A 26,035-nucleotide genomic window follows, 5' to 3' on the forward strand; every position below is an offset into this window, starting at 1 on the left:
AATAAAAAATTTCTCTCTCCTTTATCTCTTTCCTCCATCTAATAATAAAAAATATGAAGGAAAGAGAAAAAAATATATATGATAAATTATAGAGAAACTGATGTATCATATAGTGAAAAATAGATATCTAAATTTAATAAAGTAATTTTTTTATCCTAAATTTTAGATTTTAGATGAGGATACTGATGTGGATGCTCTTATAATGAGTATGTGACAATGTATCCTATATTTTTTGATGAGGTGGTGGATGTTATAAAGCGTTGGGAATGCTCTTACCCCAATCCAAATGTTTCCATTTCCGTGCACGTGTATCACACGTGCGCTTCTATGTACGTACTGGTGACCGACTTACCGTGGCTGCTTTTCCTGTGAGACCGGGCGGAGCGGGGCGAGGCGAAGGGAGTAAGAGAAGTGACAGAGAGAAAGATGTCGGGGATGGGAGATGGGTACGTGGGCACCGCCCAAGATGCCGTGCGGATTCGAAGGCTGGAGAAGCAGAGGGAGGCCGAGCGCCGAAAGCTCGAGGAGAAGAAGAAGAACGCTTCCGCCGGCGGCCAATCCGGTCTTCTCCAATTTGGCTCCGGAACCTCAGAGGTATTGTTTATTCTAATTATCCCTACATCCTATTTTGTCTTGGCACTTCGCCTCCGTTTTCTCTTATTTGCTGGTTAGGGTTTTGCCTTGAGGCACAATAAAAATCTTACACACTAAGAGCATACAATCACTGAAAGTTCACAAACCGATAGACATGTATCTGAATTTTCCAGAACATCCAATCAATATCAGGTACAAAACCCTCAAAACGACATCTATTACGGGTTCCTGACAAAACATAAATCATGCAAGAAATAGCAAGTTATCTAGCCTTCATGATGTGGCTGCCCCATTTGTAGTGCTACCAAACAATCTAGAACAACTCATCACTTGTTCGGACCTCATGACTGACATTCACCCATGGTTTCACCTTCCTCCATAGAGCTCGGGTGATGGAGCAATCAAAATAGATGTGCGCATTCGATTCATCCTGCAGTCTGCACAAAGCAAAACGCTTATTTGACTCATGGCAATCTGTCCGCCGCTCCCATGCACAAGCAACCAAACACTAAACTGATGTTTGGGCATGATCCCCGGCTTCCACACTACCGCAGGCCTACGCAGTTTGAAGAACTCATATGCTTTTGCTGTCCCATTTTCCTCTGCTGCAAACCACTCCAGCAGTGCCATATTTGGAGCTCCCTGTCTGTGTGACCTTTGAACCATCTGATCCTAGATGTCCATAAACTGCTTGATCAATGGGGAGTCTGAAGCCCTTGCCCTCCATTGCCAAAAGTCGGCTCCCTTGAGGTAATGGTGATGAATCCATCTTACCCATAGCGAGTCCATCTTGGACTGAATGTTCCAAAGCGTTTTGCTCAGTAGGGCATTGTTCCATGCTTGTAGGTTCTGAAGTCCGTATCCACCTTCTTGTTTATCTTGGTCCAAAATATCGGTTGGTGCTTGGAGGACCGAATAAACATCCTGCATATGACATAAATCTTCTCAATCACTCCACCGGGCATGGGAAGTATGGAGAGTCAATAACATTCAATTCTAAGCGGCCCACATAGGACAACGTGTGCTTCGGCCAAGCATTATTCTTCTTTGTTATTGCATCAAGTAATATCCCATTGTTAGCAATTTGTAACTTCTTTGCTGTAAGAGGAATACCCAAATATAGAAACGGAAACGTGCCCTCCTGAAATCCGATGATTTGGAGCAACCGTGCCTTCATTCTATCATCCACACCTGCCATATACATATTAGACTTCAGAGGGTTGGCCTTTAGCCCAGCTTCATCACCAAACTGCTTCAAACAGTCCACTATTACTGAAATTGAGGTTATCTGCTCTTGCAAACATCAATAAGTTGTGAACATATGCAAGATGCGTGACCTAAGTTTCTTGACACATGGGCTGAAAATGAAAAGAGGGTAGCGAGGATGCTACCTTAATCCTTCTCGATAATACCTCAAGGCACAACCCAAATAGTAGAGGTGATAGAGGGTCACCCTGCCTTAATCCCCGTCTCTCACTGAAAAAATCGTGAAGTGCACCATTTAGGGAGATAGAATACGATACCATAGTGACACATTCCTTGATCCAATCCCGGAATGTTGGGGAAACTCAAAACCAACAAGTGCTGACATGAGAAAGCCTCAATCCACTGTATCAAAAGTTTTTTGTAAATCCACTTTAATCATGCATTTGGCAAAATCCTTTCGCAGGCATATTTCTGAAGCAATTCCTGTGCTAAGTTGATGCTATCCCCTATAGAACGACCTTGCACAAATGTTGCCGGCCGGATTCAACAAGCTGCCCAAAACTGTAGCCAGCCAATACCTTAGCTATTACCTTATAGAAAACATTGATTTCACGTTTGGTAGTACCTTGTCTCCTCTCCAGTAAAATACCCTTACTGTAGGGCGTCATATTTCTAGGAAATAAGCAGCTGTCCAAAAATTCTACCTTTCAGCTATTTGCCGAAATAGTTTTTTTTTTTTTTTGGGCGTGATTCCTGAAAAATACAACCTACCGAAGATTTGTACACGTGATCAGTTTTGGGTTATTGTTTTTGTGGATGGAGTTTAAAGAAACAAATTTGACCAATTTTATTTTATATGGGTTGTTTCCTGATTTCCCACACATCAACGATAAAAGTATTGGCGATCAATCTTAATTCTTTAGCACAAGAGACGAATGACGATCTTCTACGACTCACAAAGTTTCTCTCCGTTTTAACTGCAATTTTTCTTTTAAATAATAGTCCTATGGTTAAACTCTATTGGAATTCCCTTTCTATCCATTATTGAAACTGTATTTCATATATTTGCATTTGGTTCTACTTACAAAATTTTACTTTCTAAACTTGTGTTTATTATATCTACATTCTCATTAATTAGCACAATATCATTTACAAATAATAGGCATTGAGAATGTTTATCTTAACTATGATTTGTACATTCATCTTGTTGTTTAGAAATATGAGTTGGCAATCTATGTCAAGGAATCAACCACTGTGTAGACCCAAAAAAAAAAAACTTGGAACTCATAGGTAGTTGCCTAGCCAAACTAGGAAGGGGACCATATAGGCGGTTGCATATGTTCACATATGGTGTATACATCGCAATATGAAGTTGGAAACAATCTCATTTGGTTCATTTGAACCCATTTAGTCTTAACTAAGTTGACTTAATCTGGAAATAATCTTATTCGGTTCCTTCTAACCCATTTAATCTTAAACTAGTTGACTTAAGTCCGAATAGCTTATAGCTTGTATGTGCTTACTTTTGCAAGTGATACATTGATTATATGCATCTTACTTATGTATCTATTCTATGTTGCTGGTTAATGTGATTTGCATTGTATTATTGACATATTTTCTAGTTGTGGAATAATTAATTGAATGCGTTGATTAATGTACTTTATTGGATATTATGGATATGTGCCCCATATGCCCACACATACCTTATATGTGCTATGCAGTTGATCAATTGCATATTGCTCAAATAAATTTTTGAAACCTTGTTCTCAGTAGTTCTCAAAGCTAATAACTATAGTATCATATTGGCCAAATATGTTTACTCGATATTTTTTTTTTTGGAATAACATGTTCATGAATTATGATGAAGAAACTTTTCTTTCTTCAAGCATTAAATTCTTTGTAGCTTAACTCTGTGATGACTAATTCTCTACCTGCACTATTATTTCAACTTCCTTATTTTACTCACATACTATGGAAGTTTCTCAATCAATCTCTCTCATCTATTGAAATGAAATTGTTTTCTTTTTCTATGCCTAGATATAGGCCTGTTCCAGCTTGCATCTTAGTCTTCTGTAGTGCGCTTACTCCAGACCATCTATCTGCTGGCTAAAAGGGAGATAGATATGATCAGATGCACCTTCCTAGAGAGAGTGGATTCTTCCCCTCGCCACACCGGACAGTAGAGCATAGCCATCCCACTTAATTTGAATCCAATCCACCGGCCCGTTCCTAAGCGATGATATTCTGACACTATCTATTATTGTGTAGGAGTGACGAGATACAATTACTAGAGATCCTGCTCCGAGCTTTGACTTTTTCAGAGTTGAGAGAAAGTAGGAGAGATCAAGGGCTCCGGCACTAGTGCACAAAACAAGGAAATGCATCTCTGACATCTGGGTCCATCTATCGACTTCTGAACTGTCTTGACCTCAGACTGAATCTCTGCCCCTAGTGACTTGATCTCTGCGCCCATTCCAACAACTCAACTCAGCTAATGAATGTGGGTCTTTCTAGCTTGATCCAATGGAGGGCGGTCTTCTTGCATGATCCAATCAATCCAATAGGGAAGTTGTTCAAGGGACCGATTCTTCCTGTTCCTCTCACCCTTTGCCAAACTCAAAGACATGTAGGTGTCGAGCATAAAAAAGGGCCCTAGGCCCATCCAACCCAAAGAGGCATACGTGTTCTTTGTACATAAACCTTTGTGAGGGTTTCACGAAGTTTCACTATCTGTCTCGTTTCCCTGAAAAATTCCCCTAATCTTCCATCATAAAAAGTTGCAGGACCGCAGTCCACAATATGCAAAGCTCCATTGGGTGGGGCTTTGGTCTTTTGACGGTGCCCCCGTAACTCGTAGGAAAAGAGCTTTTATTCACCTCTATGGGTCTTCAGGGGAATGCAGTAGTTGCTTGGACTTCACTCTATCGTCACTAGAAGGCCCTTATGGAGGTCACTAGCAGAGTGGCTCCACAAGGAAGAACAAGCTGCAGGGGTGAGACAAAGAAAGCAAAGGAATTGGAATAGGAACTGATGATGCCAAAGAAGAAAGGCTGCTCTTGACCCACCTACCGAAAGACCCGAACACAGTCAATGAATTCACACACTAGTCAAGTGAGCCAGATGCTTTCTGCAATGAACGAGCAACGACAAAGCACCTTACTTAATTGAGGGAAGACTGTGATTACGATCATTCCAATATTCGAACAAGAGGCCTTTCTATCTCTTTTCTGTGGTCAGTCACTCTTGCTGTCCTATCTCCTAGAGGGTCACCTATAATAATGCTATCTTCTATATAAGAAGAGTCCTGAAAGGCCCTGAATTCACTCTATCGGCAACCTTTGGGACTAGAAGGTGCGACTAATCAAATATATTAATAGAAGGGACTAGAAGGTGCAACTGCAAGTGAACTAGGTTTTGGTATTCCTTCTCAAGCTTCTATTTCTTCCGTTAAAGGAGATTCGAGAAAAGATGGAATAGGAAGACGTGTTTCCAGAACAAAGAAAATAGGGGTTGAGGAGGGGGCCTACACATTCACTCTTTCTCAGCAAAGCATCATTGAACTTAGCCTGGGTCAAAACCTTTCTTTTCCCTGTCTCATGTTCTGATCATTATAGAACTGCTTAGTGGAGGGCAAGGTTCTAAAATTCGCTAGGCGCTAGTCGGACGCTAGACCAGGGCCTAGTGCCTAAGCCGCCTAGGCAGGGATTAGGCGTCACTAGGCGGATTAGGCGGATTAGGCGGATTCCACGATATCCACATAAATTACATAATATATCACACATATTATAATTCCAACCCAATAACATTAAATTTAAAATGAGTTCAAAATTATACAACTAATAAAATATTAAATTTAAAATGAGTTCAAACTTCAGAATCACACAACTAATAAAATATCACATTTATTCTACTTGTTCTCCATAATTTTTAACAACTTGTTTTTCATCGGACACAAAGTCAATAGCATCATGATCCTCCTCTTCTTCGGATGCAAAATCATTCTCGTGAAGTTCTCCCACTCTAGAGCTTCTTCGGGATTGTAGATTATCATTTGCTCCACTTGCTTCATCAATCATTTGCCATGTGAGCCCGGAATCTAGTTCAACTTCATCATCTTTCCCACCATCCACAATTCAACCTTGTGCATTTGAATCAAGAAGGACATCAACATTCCTTTCTTTTTTTCTTTTTTTGTTTGTTCAACAATCTAGTATTAAATTGGACAAATACTAGATTGTTCAACCTGTTGACATCCAACCTACTTTTTTTCTTTGTATGAATCTGAAAAAAAAGAGAGTAAATATTATAGTTAGTAACATGAATATAAACTTTAAAACAAATTAAAGACTTAAAGCTTATCCCTTCAAATGCACTCCAATTTCTTTCACACCCGGATAAACTTGTTGTTAATGAAAGTACCCTCAATACCACTCTTAGCAAGTTGGGTGTGTGAGCACCGTATGTACTCCACCATACGCATGGATCAAATGTATCATCATTCTTTTCACATGCTTTTGCTGTCAATGTTTTACCAAATAATCCAATCTTGTCTCTATATTTTGCAAATTCCGTGTTAATAATTGTATCTTGTAGATCTAACTTATTGGCATGCAAAATTTTCATACATTCAAAAATCCCCATCGTAATCTTCTCATAAAGAGCAATAGAACTATCATTATAGTAAAAATAGGGATTCAACAAAAAAGGTAGTAGTATGCAATGCTGTATCAAGCCTATCTTTCATTTTTGACTCAATAATTACTATGATAGGTTGATAATTTGATTCCACGTTGTTTAGGGCTACCTTGATATCTTCTTTAGCTTAAAGAAGCTTCCCTTATAGAAACCCCATGGATGACTTTTTATCTCCATGAACCAATCGAAGAACTCTCACTAAAGGAGCAAATATTTTCAAAGAAAGTGTCATACCATTCCAAAATCTCATGCTTATCACAGTAGAGTAAGCTAATTTCCCTTTGTTTGTTTTTGACCATTTACATTTCTCCTAGATATCACTTGTAAACATGACCCTTAAACTAGATTTTTTTTCAATCAAACTTTGCAATGTTAGAAAATTTGATGCAAACCTAGTAACTCATGGCCGGACTATGTCTCTCTTCTTCGTGAAATTTCTCATCAATGATAAAGTCTTATGGTGAGCATAAATGAAAATGGTAAAAGACTTGGCTTGCTCAATAACCTTTTTATATCGTGGAAGCTTGCCAATACTTTCAAACATGAGATTAACACTGTGACTTGCACATGAACTCCAAAAGATCCCATGTCGCTTTTCAAATTGATGCAGCCATATTATTGGTGGCATTGTCTGTTATAATCTGAACAATATTATGAGCTCCTATTTATTCAATACACTTGTCAACATACTCAAAAATAAGTTCAGCTGTATGTGTCTCGTCTGAAGACTCCTTAGACTCTAAATATGTAGTACCCTCCTTGCAATTAACACACAAATTTAATATGCTTCTTTTTCTATCACTCCATGCATCTGTCATGATCAAGCACCCATTCTTTGCCTATTCTTCTTCATGTTTCTTCAACAGTTGCTTTGTTCTTTCAAATTCGGCTTTCAACAGTGGCTCCCTAAGTTGATATTGAGTTGGAGGCTTGAATCCTGGTCCAAATTGACCAACTGCCTCCATTAGTTGTTTGAAGCTATCATTATCAACAGCATTGAATGGAATTCCATTTTCATAAACCCATCTCCCAATATATTGGTGAACTTGTCAAGTTCTCTATTTGAAAAATGTCTCATTTATATTTTTTGGCGAAGTACTTTACTTCCACTTGAACCTATATTTTCTGGAGCAATTATTGATGCATATCTATCCAGGGGGCCAAGTTGAAAAGATTTTTTAATTCCATTCATCCCTTCAATTTCAGGACCTTCTTCTTCGTTTTGAGAAATAGTCACCTCTGCTTTACAACTTTGTTCTTCCATTATTTTGTTCTTCTTTCCGTTCTTCCCTTCTAAAATAGTCTGTTTGCACTTATTTTTATCTTCTTGAGATGCTTTTCGACAACCAGATGCATTTCCAGATATATTTTCAATGTGCTTCTTGATTCTATACCCTCCTCTCGACATCATTTTTCTACACAACTTGCATTTAATTTTGTCGAGGTTTTTAGGATTAATTAGTATCTCAAACACTCATCTGATGTCATTTGACTTTCTTCTATGTGGTCTCTGGGGCCTAAGATCCTTTCTTGAAAGCTCAAGAGTATGAGGGCACTCAAAAAAAAAAAAGGAGAACAATCTCGCTTAGTGGGCGGTAGGAAGGGTAGGCCAAGAACCTAGTGAACCGGGCGGGCACTCGAGGAAAGGGGGGCACACTGAGCAGAGAAATTGGCCCCACGGAACTTTAGAAAAGCAAGGACCACAGAGGGAGGTCGAACCAAGGACCTATGGAAGTTGGAGCTCCCGTCAATATTGGATCAAACGGACCTCCACGTCGCACAGATATAAGTACGAATAATTCTCGTCCATAACAAAAAAAACACTCCCCATTTTTGGGGTTGAGGCGAGAAATGGCTTGATGAACCGTTCCATTCGCCACGCATGGGCCCCATTCACTTGCAACTTGTAGAGGGTATAGAAAAAAGAATCAATTATGAAACTCAAGTAGCAACTGTTAAAGGAAAGAAGTACTCTATCTGATTCCCTCTTAACAATGGAGCTACTTTAGGGTATGAGTCCATTCCAGTATAAGTAGGCTCCACTACTTTCTTGTTAGTTTTGAGTCTGAAGGAATCAACCTTGCTTGAACTTAAGGGCATCGACCTCATATATATACCTAAGTCAGAGAGGAAAGGACGGACATGAGAAGGAGCCTCCCTTTATGATTATTCCTATATCTTCCACCATATCATCGATCTTTCTTTATTCCACTCCTTCTCACCAAGCCCCAGGCACTGATTGAACTAGAAGCCTTTTCACTCACCCTCTGCCCGGACTGGCACCTGAACCCAGAACCATCCTCTTCATATCTTCCTAGTTGCACCCGGAACGAGTGATGGAGATTCCTTAAAGGGTGTGATGCTGAGAGAAGAACTTCCTGTCCGATCAGATAGGCCCAACTCCCACCTCTCTAATCAGAGACATTAACACTAGGCCAGAGCATGATGAGGGCTTAGGGAGGATACATTAGACAGATGGGATGGGATGGGATCTTCTCCCTCTTCCTGGACAATGGGCCTAGACAGGCACCCTTCCTCTCAGCGGCCAGCCCTATTCTCTTCTCTCTAGCATCCTTACGGCTTCGAGAAAGCTAGGCCACTCAAGCCATGAAGCACTCTCACCATAAGTCTGACAATTGGAGATGATATAATGCAATTAGGTATGACAGGTAGATTAGGGTTTGACGGCAATTTTTTAATAACTGTTATATGTGTTCGTGAATTATGATGAAAAACTTTTCTTTCTTTAATTCTTCGTAGCTTAATTCTATGGTGACCAGCTCTCTACTTGTCTGTTGTTTCTATGTTCTCAATTTTTTCTGAATAAAATGTTACAGATGTCTTTGAATTTCAGTGAGAAAACATTTATTTCTTTAAACATTAAATCGGTTAAAACAATCCATCACATCACTTCTACATCTGATAATTCTTTCTTTGTACTATATTTATTTATTTAATTTTCATATGGCTTTCAGATTCTTGACACGGCATTTAAGAAGGAGACAATTGGTTTAGTGACTAGAGAACAATATGTTGAGAAGGTAAGATATTACTGGGTAGTCTCATTTGCTTATTTCAGTGCCTCCACAAAATTGTACTGCAGTTTGTGTGACCAATTGTATTCATTTCTTATTTGTTCATGTTCTTTTTTGGACTCTGACAGAGGGTCAATATACGAAACAAAATTGAGGAGGAAGAAAAGGAGAAGCTTCAAAAGTTGAAGGAAGAGTCAGTTTCAGTCTTTGAACAATTCACTTTCATAATTCTCTGTTTCATCATAAATTTTGTGATAATTTGCCTATCAATGTTAGGGAGGAAGAGCTACAGATGCAAAAAAGGAAAAAGAGGAGGGTAAAGGTTGATTCACGCTTATCCTTTGTTGATGAAATAGAGAATGAGAGTGATGAGGAAAACATGGAAAAGAGTTGAGTTCATTCTTTTCTCCGGTACTCATTGTACATATATTGGTGTTAGCAACCATTTTCTTCCTAAACTCTGAACTATACAATTAGTTCTTCCTGAACAACCATTTCATTTGATAGATTTTCAATGTTAAACATAGTGAGGTTGATTTTTCTTCTTTGGTTCATTCTAGTCCATTAAATTGCTCTCTTTTGTGGATATTGTTAGTGATATGGCCTTGCATTGAATTCAATTCAGTTAGCTAATCCATATTGCCGATCCCAAAAAATTGGGACTAACACAGCTTGTTGCTGATGTTGACGACACTACAAATTGAATCATCATATCATAGGGCACTCTTTGTTTGTATCATGCAATATAAATTATATAAGAGGAACATTGATTGTCCATATCTCTTTGATCAACATAAATTGGAGGATGACATCTTTCTTCATATGGGCAATCAATGTTGATCAAAGAGATATGGAAGTTAGCTTCCAGTTTAGAAATGAAATCCTTCTGTTGATTGGTATGCCTGCAACATTTTTTAAAAATATGGCCTCCTAGAATTAGGCCTATTCATAATTACTTTTAATCTGCTTTTTTTTTTTTCCAGATCTACATGGCTTTTCCTCCGTCATGTTAACTGTGTGCACACTGATGAAGTTTTTGACAAAATAATTAGATGCAATTTAACCTTTTCACCTCCACGAAATGCTGTTGCATTTATGCATTTTCTCAAATTATTTGTTTTCAACCAAAGCTAAAATGAGTTGATACTACTGTATTGTCAAAGCAAAACTGAACTTTGTGTTGAAAAGACTTCTTGTGACATGTAAAACAAGTTATATCTATAGAATGTTTCTTTAGCTCTTGTCTATCAGGTTTAGTGATGTCATCTTTACAATTTACAGAACAAAACAAACATGGCAAAGATCCAACTGTGGAAACTAGCTTTCTGCCTGATAGGTATGGTATAGATTTATATATAAAAATCCTAAGAAAAATAACATTGTGTTTACTTCTTGGTTGGCCTAAAACACTGCGCTGGTCGCAAGAATGATCTCTCAGGGAGAGAGAAGCAGAGGAACAAGCAGAACGGGAAATATTACGGCGGCAGTGGCTACGTGAGCAAGAATTGATTAAAAGTAAGATGATGATTCCCCTTATAACTTCTGATTGTTAGCTTCTGTGCTAAATTAGTTTTAAAATTTTCAGATGAACCTCTTCAAATTACATATAGTTACTGGGATGGAGCTGGTCACAGACGGGTTATTCAAGTAAGTCTCATTATTTTCTCATCTTAGATGATTCTTGTTAAGCTCTGTTAATAACTTTTTTCTTTGAATCGTTAGGTTAGAAAAGGTGACAGCATCGGAGAATTTCTGCGAGCTGTACAGCAGCAACTTGCTCCTGAATTTCGAGAGATTCGGACAACATCAGTCGAGAACCTTCTTTATGTTAAAGAAGATTTAATTATCCCTCATGTATGTATTTCTCACACCTTTTTGTTTGCGTATTGCCCCACATCCATTAATCTATATAAGCTGTTAGCAAGTTATATAACTTATTCTTCCTGTACCTTTTTATTTGACAGCAACACAGTTTTTATGAGCTGATTATCAACAAAGCAAGGGGCAAAAGTGGACCGGTATTGTTGATACTATATATAATTTACTGCTTTCAGATTCTTTCTTTTCCTCATAATTGCTTGCACTACTATTACTTTCTGTCTACTGTTGTCACTCTGGAAAGCTTTGGCACACGTCATTTTGTTCATACTTCATGCATTCCAATTTTTTGAATTCTAGCAACTTCTTGGTCAAGTGCCATTTATTATCATATGTCTTGTTTTTGTTGATAACCTTACTAGTTTCTAGTACCATCCTTTCCATGTATTCACTGATTCTGAAGGTTGAAAAGGGTACCTTGTAAAGAGTAAAGGTTTTCCCTGTGGAGTTGTTACCTGCATAATGCCCCATTTTTTGTATGTTCTTATGTGCTTTGTTTTCGTCGCTGATGAACCAGGGCCATCTCTTAGTCTTGGATTTGGAAATTAATTGTAGCAATTAATGATCTTTATGATTGTGCATTTGCAGCTTTTCCACTTTGATGTCCATGAGGATGTTCGAACCATTGCTGATGCGACTATTGAGAAAGATGAGGTACCTGTATCCTATTTTACTGCTCTTCTTAAGTATATTCTTCAAGTTCTAGAATTCTAGATAGCAATTTGTGGGATGATAAATGATGCCACTGAATCGGGAAACTTTCTGTCTCAAATGGATTTGTAGGCAATGAATATACATTGTTTCTCATCACAATGTTGTCTTCACACTTGCAGTCTCATGCTGGTAAGGTTGTTGAAAGACATTGGTATGAGAAGAATAAACACATTTTTCCTGCATCTAGATGGGAGGTATGCCTCTTAAACATTCGTTCACAAACTTTTTACCACAAAATCCTATCAGAGATTACAAAGTTTTGGTGGCTTTTTCTGTAACAACCATCCCTTTCATATTTGCAGATATATGATCCTACTAAAAAATGGGAGAGGTATACCATCCATGGAGACTAGCAAAAAAGTTGAGTTTTCAACTGTGTTGCTCATACTATTCCTAGACTGTGAGAACTTAATTAGCAATCTCTAATAGGAAGGAAAATCTTCTGAGTGCAAAGTTTGATTTCACTATGTAATGTTTGCCGTTTTGTTCACAGGCCTAGGCCATATCTGAAAACTCTAGTATTTAAACATCGTACACCTGCATAACAGTGATGCTATTTGAGTTAGATTTTTTTAGATTTAATTAATTTTGAACTAGGATTGATATTCATTGCCTGAAGTTACCAAGTATCTATATTTCTAAGATTAATGCTCCTCATAGAACTTGAGGGAATCGGTGGGACAAATACAAGCACAGCAAATAGTTATCGAATTTGTTGATTCGCGTAAAAATGCCAGAAGTGACTTTTTAATCTACCTTGATTCAATAGAATATTATAAAAAAAGCTCCAGTTCAAGGAGTTGACGGTTAAAAATAGTATTAATCCTTAAATTGTTTTAAAACATTAAATAAGATCTTATATAGATCATAAATATTATAAAAATAAATTTTAGGGTGACAAAAGGTGAATACGTTTAACTCTAACGTTTCCGTTAATCTGTTTCAGGGTTAATACGGAGAAGGTAAATTTTAGATGATTATTAGTCTCTGGAATAGTGATTAATATATAAGGGAGATATTTATTTCGGTTTTATCGAGATTTGAATTCCAGATCTTATGGTGGTAATATATCATGCGCTAGTTACTAGATCGTCGCGAGAGGATTATAAAAAATAAGTTTCATGTCCAGTTGGTAGTTGGGTAGAGGATGATGAATTTAGTATAATGGGATAAGAGATTAATTTTCGATGGACATGTTTTTAGGAAAAAAAACCTTTCACTCTTAGCTAACTTGGCGGTGGACTATAAGTTGATCATGAGATTTATTTTTTTTCATATAACCTGGGACGGGTTGTGAGAGACATTTGAGATGAACGTAATTACCTTTGTTACAATAAATATCATAAAAATAAAAATAATTAAAAATGATTAAAAAGGTGTTTTCCGCCTCCGAAAAGACCTTAAATGGTATTTTTTGGATTTAAAATTTAGAGCTAGATCTCCTAATCCAAAAAAAAAAAGTAGATCAGAGGATGGATCACTTGCAATTGCGCTTAGATCGTGGTCGCAATCTGACCCAACTAGTTGCAGTCCCTCCCTGGGTTCATTGCCCCCTCCAAGTTATAGTTTGAGTCAAGATGGGTGGCTAGTGTTGGTTAGTCCTAGGAAAATCGTACCAGTTCCACTGTACAAAATTTTTTTGTACAAGTGTCGAACCTTTCCTTAAATAACCTATTGTGTTCTTTAGAAGTTAAATTAGGAATCGCGGACGGAACTTAATATCGTTGATTCCAAATTTAACTTATCTATTCTTAATGGTTTAGATTTGAATCGCAAGTGGAACTTAACACTATTGATTCAAATCCACCTATGTTATTAATTCCATTAAATATTAATTTTCAAAATTGGCTTCCAGGACTGCATGGCGAGACACATGACCTTCTTGGATATGGGAGCAATCACTACCGCTTAGACAAAACCTTTTAAGGAAAGCTAATATTTAATTTCCTTAAATAACTCTAGGTTAACCAAAAAGAACAATCGAATCACAAATTCGAAAAACAAAGAAAACACAAACTCGAAAAACTAGATCTAATGCCTCTTGTGTTTGGAATTCTTACAAAGAAATAAATTAGCATGATGCGGAAAATAAATACTAGTAATACCTTTCTTTGTAAACTTTAATGACCCCTTGATCTTCTACCGTATTCTTCTTCTAACTTCGGACATTGTGTGGGCAACGATCTTCCGAGATGAGAACCACCAAACACCTTCTTCTTCCTTCTAGGTTTCGGCCACCAAGAGTTCTTCTTGATGGAGAGGTTCGGCCACCACCAATGCTCCAAGGGATGCTAGAGACTAGGCTTCCTTTCTCTCCTTTTTCTCCTTGCTTGATCCGGCCACCAAGAGAACTCCACCAATAAAGAAGTTTCGGCCATAATAAGGATAGGAGAGAAAAAGAAGGGGCCGACCATACCCAAGGAGAAAAAGAGAGGAGAAAAATAGAATAGAGGTTATCACCCATGAAGGCACCTCTACCCCCTCTTTTATATTCCTTGGTCTTGTCAAATAAAGAAATTTTAATAAAAACTTCCTTAATTCCTTTGCCATGAAAAAGAAAATTTATTTTAATTAAAAATAATTTTCTTTTCTTAATTATAATGGCCGACCACTTTTAATCCCCAATTAAGGAAAGTTTAATTCACACAAGAATTAAAACTTCCTAATTTGTTTCCGAAAATTTATAAAAAAAAAATTCTCTAATAATTTTTCCCTTCATGATGGTTTGTAAAAAGGAAATTTTATAAATTAAAATCTTTCTTTTAAACATGTGGATGATTTCCAAAAAGGAAAGTTATCTCTAAAAATTAAAATCTCCTTTCAATCTACAAATAAGGAAAGATATCAAATCTTTTCTTAATCTTTTGTAGAAACTAATAAAAGAGAATATTTAATTTTTAAACTCTCTTTTAAATCATGAATATGGTTAAAAAAGAAAAGTTTTCTCAAAATTAAAATCTACCTTTCAATCTACAAATAAGGAAAGATTTCAAATCTTTTCTTAATCTTTTGTAGAAAGCTATAAAAGGAAAGATTTAAATTTTAAACTCTCTTTTAAAACCATGGAATCCACATAAGAAAAATTTTAAAATAAAATTCCTTTTTATTTTAATAGGGTCGGCCACCTAAGCTTGGGTTCAAGCTAGGGCCGGCCACCTCATGAACCCATGATCCATGCCTTTGGCCGACCCTAGCTTGGACTCCAAGCTAGCTTGGCCGACCCCTATAGGATAGGTAAGAAGGTGGGTATAGGTGGGTATAATACTCTATAATTAAGAGACTACGATAGGGACCGAGAGAAGGAATTGGTTTTGATCTCCCGATGAAATTAAGCATCCCGTGTTTGCCCCGAACACATAACTTAATTTCATCAATAATAATTCATTCCACTAAAGAACTATTATTGAACTATCACACCAATCCCAAATTACATTTTGGGCTCCTTCTTATTATGAGTGTGTTAGTCTCCCTGTGTTTAAGATGTCGAATGCCCACTAATTAAATGAGTTACTGACAACTCACTTAATTAATTTCTTAGTCCAAGAGTAGTACCACTCAACCTCATCGTCATGTCGGACTAAGTCCACCTGCAGGGTTTAACATAACAATCCTTATGAGCTCCTCTTGGGGTCATTCTCAACGTAGATTACTAGGACATAGTTTCCTTCTATAATCAACAACACACACTATAAGTAATATTATTTCCCAACTTATCGGGCTTATTGATTTATCGAGCTAAATCTCACCCATTGATAAGTCAAAGAAATAAATACTAAATATATGTGTTTGTTATTATATTAGGATTAAGAGCACACACTTCCATAATAACTAAGGTCTAGTTCTTTTATCAAGTCAGTATAAAAAGAACTTATCTAAAATGGTCATACTCAATACACTTAGAGTGTACTAGTGTAATTTATTAGTCAAGATAAACTAATACCTAATTACACTACAACTATTCCAATGGTTTGTTCCTTTCTATTTTAGTCGTGAGCAACTGTTTATAATTTATAAAGAACCGATAACATGATCTTCTGTGTGAACACCACACACCATGTTATCTACAATATAAATTAATTGAACAACTACACTTAACAAATAAATGTAGGTATTTGACCAATATGATTCTTATTTCTAAATAAATGTTTATACAAAAAGCTAGGCTTTTAGTATACACTCTAACAGCTAGATGCTGCCCCTCGCTCGGCGCCAGGCTGCCTGACCACTTGCCCACTGTCGGCGGCCTCTGGGCACCCGCCTTGACCCAAACTAGAACTTGGAGGGGACGGGGAACCCAGGGAGGGATTGCAACCAATTGCGGCCGGATCACGACCACAATCCGATCGTAATTGCAAGTGGTCCATCCCTTGGTCCACTTTTTTTTGTGGACCATAGGATATGCTCCTTGAAATTTGATCGTTATAGGTTCCACCTGATAACAAATTTGTCTCTGAACAAGCTTCGATTCAAGCCTGACAGCGTCTTGTTCTAATACTCGAGTTAAAAGTTATGACCTCTAGAAAATTGCTATATCAAATCCACATCATTCTTCCCAGGGTAGCGAAACTTTTGCCTTCAAATTATCAATCATGTCATCATCAGAAGAATCACCATGGTTGGGAATTAAATCCTTCATATTAAAAACATCGATAATGTGAATAGGACTAGGTAGCTTCAAACAAGATACATTGGGGCTTATCTTCTCAATTATTTTGATCGGATCAATTTTCTTGACTAATAATTTGTTGTAATCCCTAGAGGTAAAACAATCCTTTGTTAAAATTGCCCAAATGAAGTCACCAATATCAAACTCTAACTGTTGCTGCTGTTGGTCTTCTCTGTTTTTGTATTTGGAATTAGAGATGGATAAACGATCATGTACCGATTTATGGATCTCCTACAAACAATCCAAGAAGTCAGCTACCCTACTATGTACTTGACCATACTAGGCAACATCAACATATCTAGTGGATCACCAGGCTGAGTTGAATAAACCACCTGGAATGGGTTGAAACTAGTACTACGATTCACGGTATGGTTATGAGGAAATTCCGCTTGTCACATCTTCTAATCTCAACTCTTCACATGGTCTCCTACTAGCAACATAGTAAGTTTCCAAGTGATCTATTCACAACCTCCGTTTGCCCATCCGTCTGAGGATGATATGCACTATTAAAATTCAATTGTGTATTGACCATCTTCCATAAGCTACGTCAAAAATGGCTAAGAAAACATGTGTTCCGATTTGAAACAACGGATGTTGGCAATCCATGAAGACGGTAGATATCATGAAAGAACAGTTGTGTCACCATAACAACATTTGTAGTCTTCTTGTAAGGAATTAAATGAACCATCTTAGAAAATCTATCAACGACAACAAAGATGAAATCACTATCTCGCTGGGCACGCAGTAAGCCTAGCACAAAATCTATGCTAATATCAACCCAAGGTCGAGAAGGGATCAACAAAGACATGCACAAACCCACATTAGTGGATACCCTTTAGAGACTTGACAAATTTTGCATCTCTATACATATTTCTCTACTTCTCATCACAATGTAGGCTAAAAGTAGGAAGTTTGAACCAAATACAATCGGTCCCAACTAACATTACCTTCACCGTGTAACTCCTTGATTATCTGCAAGTGAAGGCTACACTCTTGAATGTAAAATTGATTACCTTTAAACATAAATTCATCATGCAGAAAAAAATCTATTTTCTTTCCCGCTCGTTTGTTTTACAGTGTCATCAAAAAACGGATCAATACCAAACAAATCACAGAAAGAGTGAAACCTTAGCACCTCAACCTGCATAGTAACTAGAAAGTTGCTCCTGCGACATAAAGCATCTGTCACCCGATTAGCAACCCCTATTTTATCTTTAGTCACATAGGTAAACTACTCCAAATACGTAACTCATCTCACATGCTGGGTTGATACATCGTCTTGCTGGTGTAGGTGTCTCAATGAATCATGATCTATGTATAAAATAAATTCTTTGTGAAACAAATAATGATGTCGATACCTCATGGCTTGTATAATGACATAGAATTTTCACATCATAAGTACTGTAATTTAATTTTTCTCCAGAAAGTTTTCCATTGAAAAATGCTACAAGTCTTTCATTCTGACTAAGTACTATGCCAACACCAACTTTGGAAGCATATGTGCGTGTAACTCAAAAGGTTGTGAAAAATCTGGAAGGACTAAGCTTGGTGTCATTGTGAGCCATTGTTTAGTCAATCGAAAAGTTGATTCTACATCCTCAATCCACTCAAATATGCAACCCTTCAAACATTTTATTATGGGAGTCATAATGCTACTGAAAGAAGTAATGAAATGCTTGTAAAATGAGGTCAGTCTATGAAATTTTTTTGCTTCTGTTAAAGTTATCGATGAAGGTCAATCATTTACTGCTGGTATCTTAGTTTTGTCAAATTCCAAACCCGCTCCTGAAATCACATACCCTAAAAACAACACCTTGGGTGAGACATAGACACACACTTCTTCATTGTAGCATAAAATTTTTCTGTACGCAATACATTAAAAATTTCCCTCACGTGTTGTAGATATTGTTCTGAAGTCATACTATATTTTAGGATATCATCAAAATATACCATGACGAATCTACCAATAAACGACTGCAACAACTAATTCATCACACGGATAAAGATACTAGTGACATTGGATAAACCAAAAGGCATTACAAGTCACTCATACCACCATTCCCTAGTCTTAAAAACTGTTTTCCATTCATCTCTCGACCGATAACATCCACTCTTCAAGTCCAATTTGATGAACACAATTGCTCCACTAATTTGGCAAGTAAATCATGTAAACGAGGAATGGAAAAACGGTACCTAACAATAATTTTATTGATGACCCTATTGTCCACACGCATACGCCAAGATCCATCTTTTTTTAGTACCAAAAGAGCAGGTACTACATAAGGACTCATGCTTTCTCTTATATGACCCTTAGCTAGCAAATCTTCAACCGGTCGTTGCAATTCTTCATGCTCACACAGGCTCATTCGATAATGTGATCTATGTGGTGGAGATGCTCCTGGCTCCAGATCAATATAATGTTGAATATTCTGTGGCGGAGGTAACTAATCTGGTAGATTTTCAAGAAAAATATTACCAAAGTCTATAATTAGTGGAGCCACTAAATTTGGAACAGTGCTAGGTTCAAACACTTTCTTTCCCATCAATATAACCCTATTTTCTACATTCTGCAACTTCTTGTCCAACTGAGTCATGGATAATAAAACTGGCTCTTCACTTGTAGGCTTTGATTACTCCATCGCCTGTCGGCCAAGTAGTAGCACAATTTTAACTCCTCAAACACAAAATTATAAGTATTATCTCGTCCATCATGATGCACTTGTCTACCATACTGCCAAGGTCCATCTAACAATAGGTGATAAGCATTCATTGCTACCACATTACATCAAACAATATCTTTATATTTTAGACCAATAGACAAAGAAATAAGAGCCCTTCTTGACATCGACACTTCACCTTCCTTCTTAAGCTATGGTAATTTATATGGTTTGGTATGATTTTCCATTTGAATATTTGACTTTTGAACAACTTCAGCAGATATAATATTTTCATAACTTTCAACATCGATCACAAAATGACATACTCTGGCAAGAATAGTACATGTCAACTGAAAATATTACTCTACAACTAGTCATCGTCTACCTATAATTGTGTCGAAAAGGAATATCGAACCACGAAGGCTATCCTCGGGACTGTCTCAAGATTCCTCGTGGCCCTTGGCAAAAATTTTTTAGTGCTTTAATATATATTTTTTTAATTTTCTCTCACCCTTTTTTATTTGGACTTGGGATCCACAACCGCGAGTTTATTTTTTTTAAAATAAAATATTAATTAAAAAATAGATTTTTATACAAAATATACTTTTGAAATGTAAAATTATTAACTAAGTTTTTATATTCAAGTTTTGATAATTTTTTTAATTGATAAAATTGTTAAATTATTTAATATTTTTTGAAATAGTGTTGAATTTAAAATTTAGTTTTCTAGTTTTTTTTAGCATTATACGTTAAGTTATATGAATAAAAAACAAATCTCTAATTAGAAAGAATATAAGTAAAAGAAAGAGTGAGAAAAAATATTATTGACCAATGAAGGAGAAGGAAGAATATGTAAAAGAAATAGTGAGTAAAAAATATTATCGATCTAATAAAGGAGGAGAAAAGTATAGAATCATTGATGAGAAAAAAACAATGACACGAAGCACTGATGAGAGGGAAAAGTTATGAGGTTGAGAGATATTCAAAAGAAAAAAAAAGTTGATTAGGTTATATAAGATATATAATTAAATGGTCTGTCTAATTATAAAATGCTGAATAAGAAATTAACATTAATAATAAATAAATAAATAAATAAATACATTAAACAATGAATTAGGTTTCTGATCAATCATCAGTCGATCGGATCAGTGGATTTTGGTCAGGAGCGGCCCTTGTGAGGGGTAGGCAGGGCACTTGCCCAGGGCCCCACTTTGGGTGGGGCCCCATAATTTATTTTAATATATTATAAAAAATATATTTTTAATTCCTTGTCGAATTCTCCTCGCCAAATTGAAACCCTCTCGCCCTATCCCTCTCCCTCCACACTGAAGTGAACTCGCCCTCCCTCTCTCCCTAGCCCTCTTTCGCTCAGTCACCCTCCCTCTTGCCGCGCCGTCCCTTTTGTCGCGCCCTCCCTCATCATCATCGTTGCCGAACTCCGAAGCTCCCCGCGACGACGCGGCGACATCGTCCCTCGTCGTGGCCTCCCTCGAGTTGCTCTCAGCCTCTCACTTGCAACGACGAAGACATAAAGCGTTTAAGCTAGGGTTTCCCTGTGTCTCCTTCGCCGCCGCTATGACACGTGAAATCATCACGTTGACTTGATACCTTTTGCCGGGCAGGTCTTCTAAGTTTTAACATCTGATCCTCATCCACCAAATTTTTTTGGGAGTGATTTCTTAGTTTTATGTGTTTTCCTGCAAAAGGACAACTATCTCCTTATCGAAGAAGGCAAACTGTATGCAGTGAAAGATCACCAGAAGTCAACTTCTTGTTAGTCGTGCCTCCGAAGCCGAAGGGTATCTCTCTTGTGAGTGTTATTTATTTGTTAAAAATTTAGTTACTGTGACCGAACTATTTGTAGTGATTAGGGAAGTTGCAATCTTGAACTTTGAAGTTGTATTGTTTGCTTTGATCATCATCATTTCCTTCCTGTTTATTTGATTTGGCTGTTGGTTCAGGTAAAATTGGATCCAAAAGTATTTAGTATTGATCATCTCGGTCAAAAAAGAACAACTGGATTAAAATTGTCAAGGGATATGTAACAAGGAAGGTCTAGTGGATTTTGCTATCTTATTCTTCATCTCCAATAGCCTTTTTGTTTGTTATCATCAATATATGTTGCATGACTACTATTATTTTTTCTATTGTTTTGGATCTATGATATATCACCAAATAACATAGTTCTATTATTTTCGATCAGATTGTATTGTTTGTGTTGCATATTTCAATTCTCTATGAATGATAATCTGTGTTATAGCTTCATACATGCTTTTTTCTGTTAGTCATTTTTAGAAATTGCATGATTACTCTTGTTTTTAAGTTTTATTTGTGTTAAAATTCTTTAGAAAAACATGATTTATTTTATTTTATTTTGTTTCTGTGTTATATCAGAAATTAAATTATCACTTTTATCTTATTGTGTTTGTACTTGGTGTACCAGAACTTAAAGAAAAATGATGCCTAGAAAATACTCCTTTGGAAGTGCTAAAAAGAAAAAAAAAGCAACAAAAGAGAAGATGACTCAATCAATGAAAGGTTCTATGGATAAATTTATCTTAAAGGAAACAAAAACAAAGCAAGAAAATTTGATTAATGATTTAAATAATCAGAGCACACAAGTAAATCATTCTGAAAAACAAATAGAAGATGTGTATGTTGTAAATACTAAAGATATGGATCAAGACAAATAATAATGAGAAAGATGAAACATAGATCTTTCTCTAAATATATTTGATCCAAGAGTTTGGGATGACCTTGATACAAAAATGAGGGATTCACTCGTTGAAAAAGGCTCAATTAGATAAGTTAATTTTGAATACCCTCATGATGAATTTGGTAGACATTTTTCCTCAGAGTATTATAATAGAGTGCTTTCAAACAAAACAAATCATGGAAGAAAATGACTAGTTTATTCAAAAGAGTTGGATAAAGTATTTTGTTTCTGTTGTAAGCTTTTCAAAACACTGCAATCACGAAGTTAATTAGCAAAAGAGGGATCTAGAGATTGGAAACATATAAGTGAGAAACTTAGCAACACATGAACTTAGCAGCTTTGATTTTTTGTTAAGCTTGGTAATTTGGTATGATATTCTCTACAACATAAACTTGGTCAGTAAATCCTTACAATCTGAAACGATGTGAATTGATGTTGCAGTGAAACAATTGAAAGGGCTTGTTTCTTTTTTTGAGAATTATAGGCAAAAAGGATTTGCATCAACCATAAATTCTGCTAAAGAAATTGCTTCTAATATAAGAGTTGATCCTGTATTTCCTGAGCAACGACAAACTTCTAGAAAAAGATAATTTGATGAGATTGCTAAAACTGAAAGAGAACCACAAAAAGTTGAAAAATGCTTTAGGACTGATTATTTTCTTGTTGTGGTAGATATTGCTCTTATGGAGTTGAGGAGTAGGTTTGAACAATTGAATACTTTTGAAGAGATGTTTGGATTCTTGTTCGATGGAGAACCGTTAATGACATTGGATGAAGATGATTTGAGAAAATATTGTGTGAATCTTGAATCTGCTCTAAAAAAGGATGATCTGTCTGATATTGATGCATATGATCTACTTTTGGAATTATGAATGTTGCAAGAGATGCTACCTCTGGAAGCATATGACACAAATAAATCTTGGACGACCATTAAAATTTTAGAGTTTGCATTGAAAATGGATATTTTTCCTATGGTCGTGGTTGCTTATCAAATTTTACTCACTATTCCTATGACTATAGCATCAGCTGAAAGGAGTTTTTCAAAGTTAAAATTATTGAAATCTTATTTGAGAACTACAATGAGTCAAGAGAGATTGAATGACTTACTGATCCTTTGCATGGAAAAAGACATATTGGAGGATATCTCATATGACGATATAATTGATGACTTTGCTTCAAAAAAATATAAGAAGAGTACATTTACAATAATATTAATTGTTGAATAAGTTATTTCGAGAAATCATGTAAAATGTTCTCTAATATATAGTTTCTTTAATTACATATTTTGATTTACTTTGATTATGATATATAATTAATTGTTTTAATATATATTTGATTTTTTAAGTTAATGCAAGAGGGAGGGCCCAAATGGACAAATCTATAGTTTGCCCCGGGCCTAGTTTTTCTCAGGACCGCCCCTGATTTTGGTAATCCTAAGTATAGATTGCTAATACTATTTTGCATTACTATTATTGCTATGAGTTAATTTAGTGTTGAAAGAAATTCAAAGTGTTGGTGGATTAGGACGATCAGACACTGAGCAGAGATAGTCCAATTAACAGGTTTGGAGGATTAGATGGTTGATGGATAAGTTGAGGTAAGCTTCTGGAGTAGAGTGATTCTTCTAAAAGAGGAATAGTGAAGTCATTTCTCAGTTGGAACAAACCTTAGACATTGATTGAAGAAATCAATAGAAGTTTCTAAGTCAAGATCAAAATAGTCCAAATTGTCAGACTCATGCATTATTATACGTTTCTAACTTTGTTTTTCAGGATCATTATTTGTATTATTAATGTGCTAACTTTATTTTACTAAAAACAAAATTTTTGTTGATCGAGAGGTTTAGTCGACTGAACAAGGAGGTTCAATCAACTGATCTAGGTGGATAAGCATAGATAGATTCAAATCTCTATTAAACAGGAAATTAGGGTTCAGTCGATTGATCAGGGGGATCAGTCGACCGAACTACTTTTAGAAAGTACGGATATGATCAACTCATCGCAGTTAAGGAAACTCCTAGGGGCTAGTCGACTCAACTAAAACATCGTAATTTTGCCGCATTGATCAGATCGTATCCGAGCAAGCAAGGAAAGAAGTTGGACTAGTCTCCTGATAAAGGATTAGTCAACTAGAAGATGCCTATAAAAAAAGCCTCAAGGTCCAAGACTCAACATCAATTCTCTGTTTGACTCATTCTTCTCCTGCTCTATTTGTGCAAGTCTTGATATTACAACGTTGAGAGGCTCTTTGATAACCTATGTTATTTGCAATCATATTGTTGTCTGTATATTCTTACTTTACTTACATTCATTTAATGAGATAGTAGGTTTGTTATTATCCTCCTCTTTCATTTGTACGAATTTGCTTCTTCTTCGAGTTTTTAGAGAGAATAACCTCTAGTGGATTACCGATCGTAAAGCGATAAAGATCGCAGGCTTTGGAGTAGTGGTTGTTGGACTACAGACCAAGTAAAAAAAAGTAACTTGTGTTTTTTTTTGTGTTTGTCTATTCTCTATTCTATTGCACCTTTCCTTTTATTCAGTTTTAATAAAAGAAAAGAGAAGTTTTTTAAACAAAAGAGACCCCCCCCCCCCCCCCCCCCCCGCTTCGTTTATTTCAATCCAACACTCGATGTACTATGCCACCAATTGATCTTCCATCTATCATATTTCATTTCCCGCAATTATGGTCTGTTTGGGAGGAGGTGAGGGAAGGGGAAGGAAGGGGAAATAAGGGGAAGGGGAACTTTGAACCTCGTTTGGGAAGGAGTGAGAAAGGGGAAGGAAAGGTAAGGAATGGTAAGCTTTAACCTTCGTTACCCATGAAAAGAGAGATTTTCTTACACCCCGAATTGGGGTGTAAGGAAGGGGAAGGAAAATAAAAAAAAAAATTATTCCAATTTTATCTATTTTCTTAATAGTTTAAGAAATGTTCCAATTTCTAATTTTGCTATGTCGCCGGAGTTCAATTTCCTCGCCTTCTTCACATCTCGCTTGCTGCTAGATTATTAGAAGAGGGGATCCGACACGTCTTCTAACTGAATTGAAGGGAGAAATCATTTTTGTCGTCAAAATTTAAGAGGATATCTATTATTTTTTAATTTTTCCATCAAAATTTAATAAGTTTTTAAAGAATAGAAATTCTTATTGTTATCTTTCAATTTTTTTTGTTTAAGGTTTCTAAAATTATTATTTTCATTATTTTTCATTTAATTACTTGATTATCGGTAATTCATTATTTTGTTATGAATAGTATAAAAAATAATTTTTATTACAAAAATAGCCAATTTAAATGATAATATAAAAAATTAATTTTATTATTAAAAATATCTAATTTATATTTATAAAATAAATATTAATATTATGAAAATTTTATAATTTAAAAAGTAAGTGTAAATTTGTAACTTTATCTATTTAACCTTCATTCCCCTTCCTTTCCTCCCAAACAAAGTAACACATGTTACGTTAATGAACCTTCTCTCCCTCCCAAACAAGGAGAAGTTAAATATTTTACTTTCCCTCACTTCCCCTTCCTTCCCCTCCCTTCCCCTTCCGTTAATGAACCTTCCCTCACTCCATCCAAACAGAGGGTTAATTGAAAAAATTCAAAGGTATGTGTAAGTACTTCGGGTTGATTTTGATGTGATCACCTAGTTAAGTTAGGCTCTGCGGTTTGGATGTCTTGTGTCTAAGTGTAAAGGAACTTATGAGCATAAAAAGTCAAGTGGAAGATACAACGAACGAGAAGGATGGCACGGGAAGCGAGTTTACGAGTTTGGTGCATCCGAGGGACATGGAGCTGCAAAAGAGTACATCGACAGACGAGAAGGACGCGTGTAGCGCTCCCGAGGGACGAGAAGCTAAGGAGGATGACT

General features: G+C 36.3%; 1 protein-coding gene across 2 annotated transcripts; it reads left to right on the forward strand.

Annotated features, from left to right (window-relative positions):
• Window positions 1-334: 334 nt before the first annotated feature.
• LOC122015545 (protein XAP5 CIRCADIAN TIMEKEEPER) lies at window positions 335-12,704 on the forward strand. 2 transcript variants are annotated; one of them, XM_042572502.1, is made up of 12 exons: window positions 335-594; window positions 9,471-9,536; window positions 9,659-9,723; window positions 9,807-9,919; window positions 10,812-10,866; window positions 10,969-11,045; window positions 11,116-11,177; window positions 11,253-11,384; window positions 11,495-11,548; window positions 11,997-12,062; window positions 12,242-12,316; window positions 12,425-12,704. In XM_042572502.1, the coding sequence occupies exons 1-12, from the start codon at window positions 427-429 to the stop codon at window positions 12,473-12,475; spliced, it is 984 nt and encodes a 327-aa protein (XP_042428436.1). In that variant the 5' UTR covers window positions 335-426; the 3' UTR covers window positions 12,476-12,704. The 2 variants fall into 2 exon arrangements, 1 of the variants encoding a protein (XP_042428436.1); XR_006120917.1 differs by having other exon boundaries at window positions 366-594; window positions 10,956-11,045.
• Window positions 12,705-26,035: the final 13,331 nt, after the last annotated feature.

Source organism: Zingiber officinale, chromosome 8B (genome assembly GCF_018446385.1).
Source record: "Zingiber officinale cultivar Zhangliang chromosome 8B, Zo_v1.1, whole genome shotgun sequence".
Taxonomy (NCBI): domain Eukaryota; kingdom Viridiplantae; phylum Streptophyta; class Magnoliopsida; order Zingiberales; family Zingiberaceae; genus Zingiber; species Zingiber officinale.

Excerpts from the sequence above, each read along its gene's own strand:
- LOC122015545 (XM_042572502.1), top strand. The coding sequence starts at position 427 with ATGTCGGGGATGGGAGATGGGTACGTGGGCACCGCCCAAGATGCCGTG. Across the intron at positions 9,724-9,806 it reads CTTCAAAAGTTGAAGGAAGA|GGAGGAAGAGCTACAGATGC; the intron begins GTCAGTTTCAGT and ends TATCAATGTTAG. Across the intron at positions 11,178-11,252 it reads GTCACAGACGGGTTATTCAA|GTTAGAAAAGGTGACAGCAT; the intron begins GTAAGTCTCATT and ends TTGAATCGTTAG.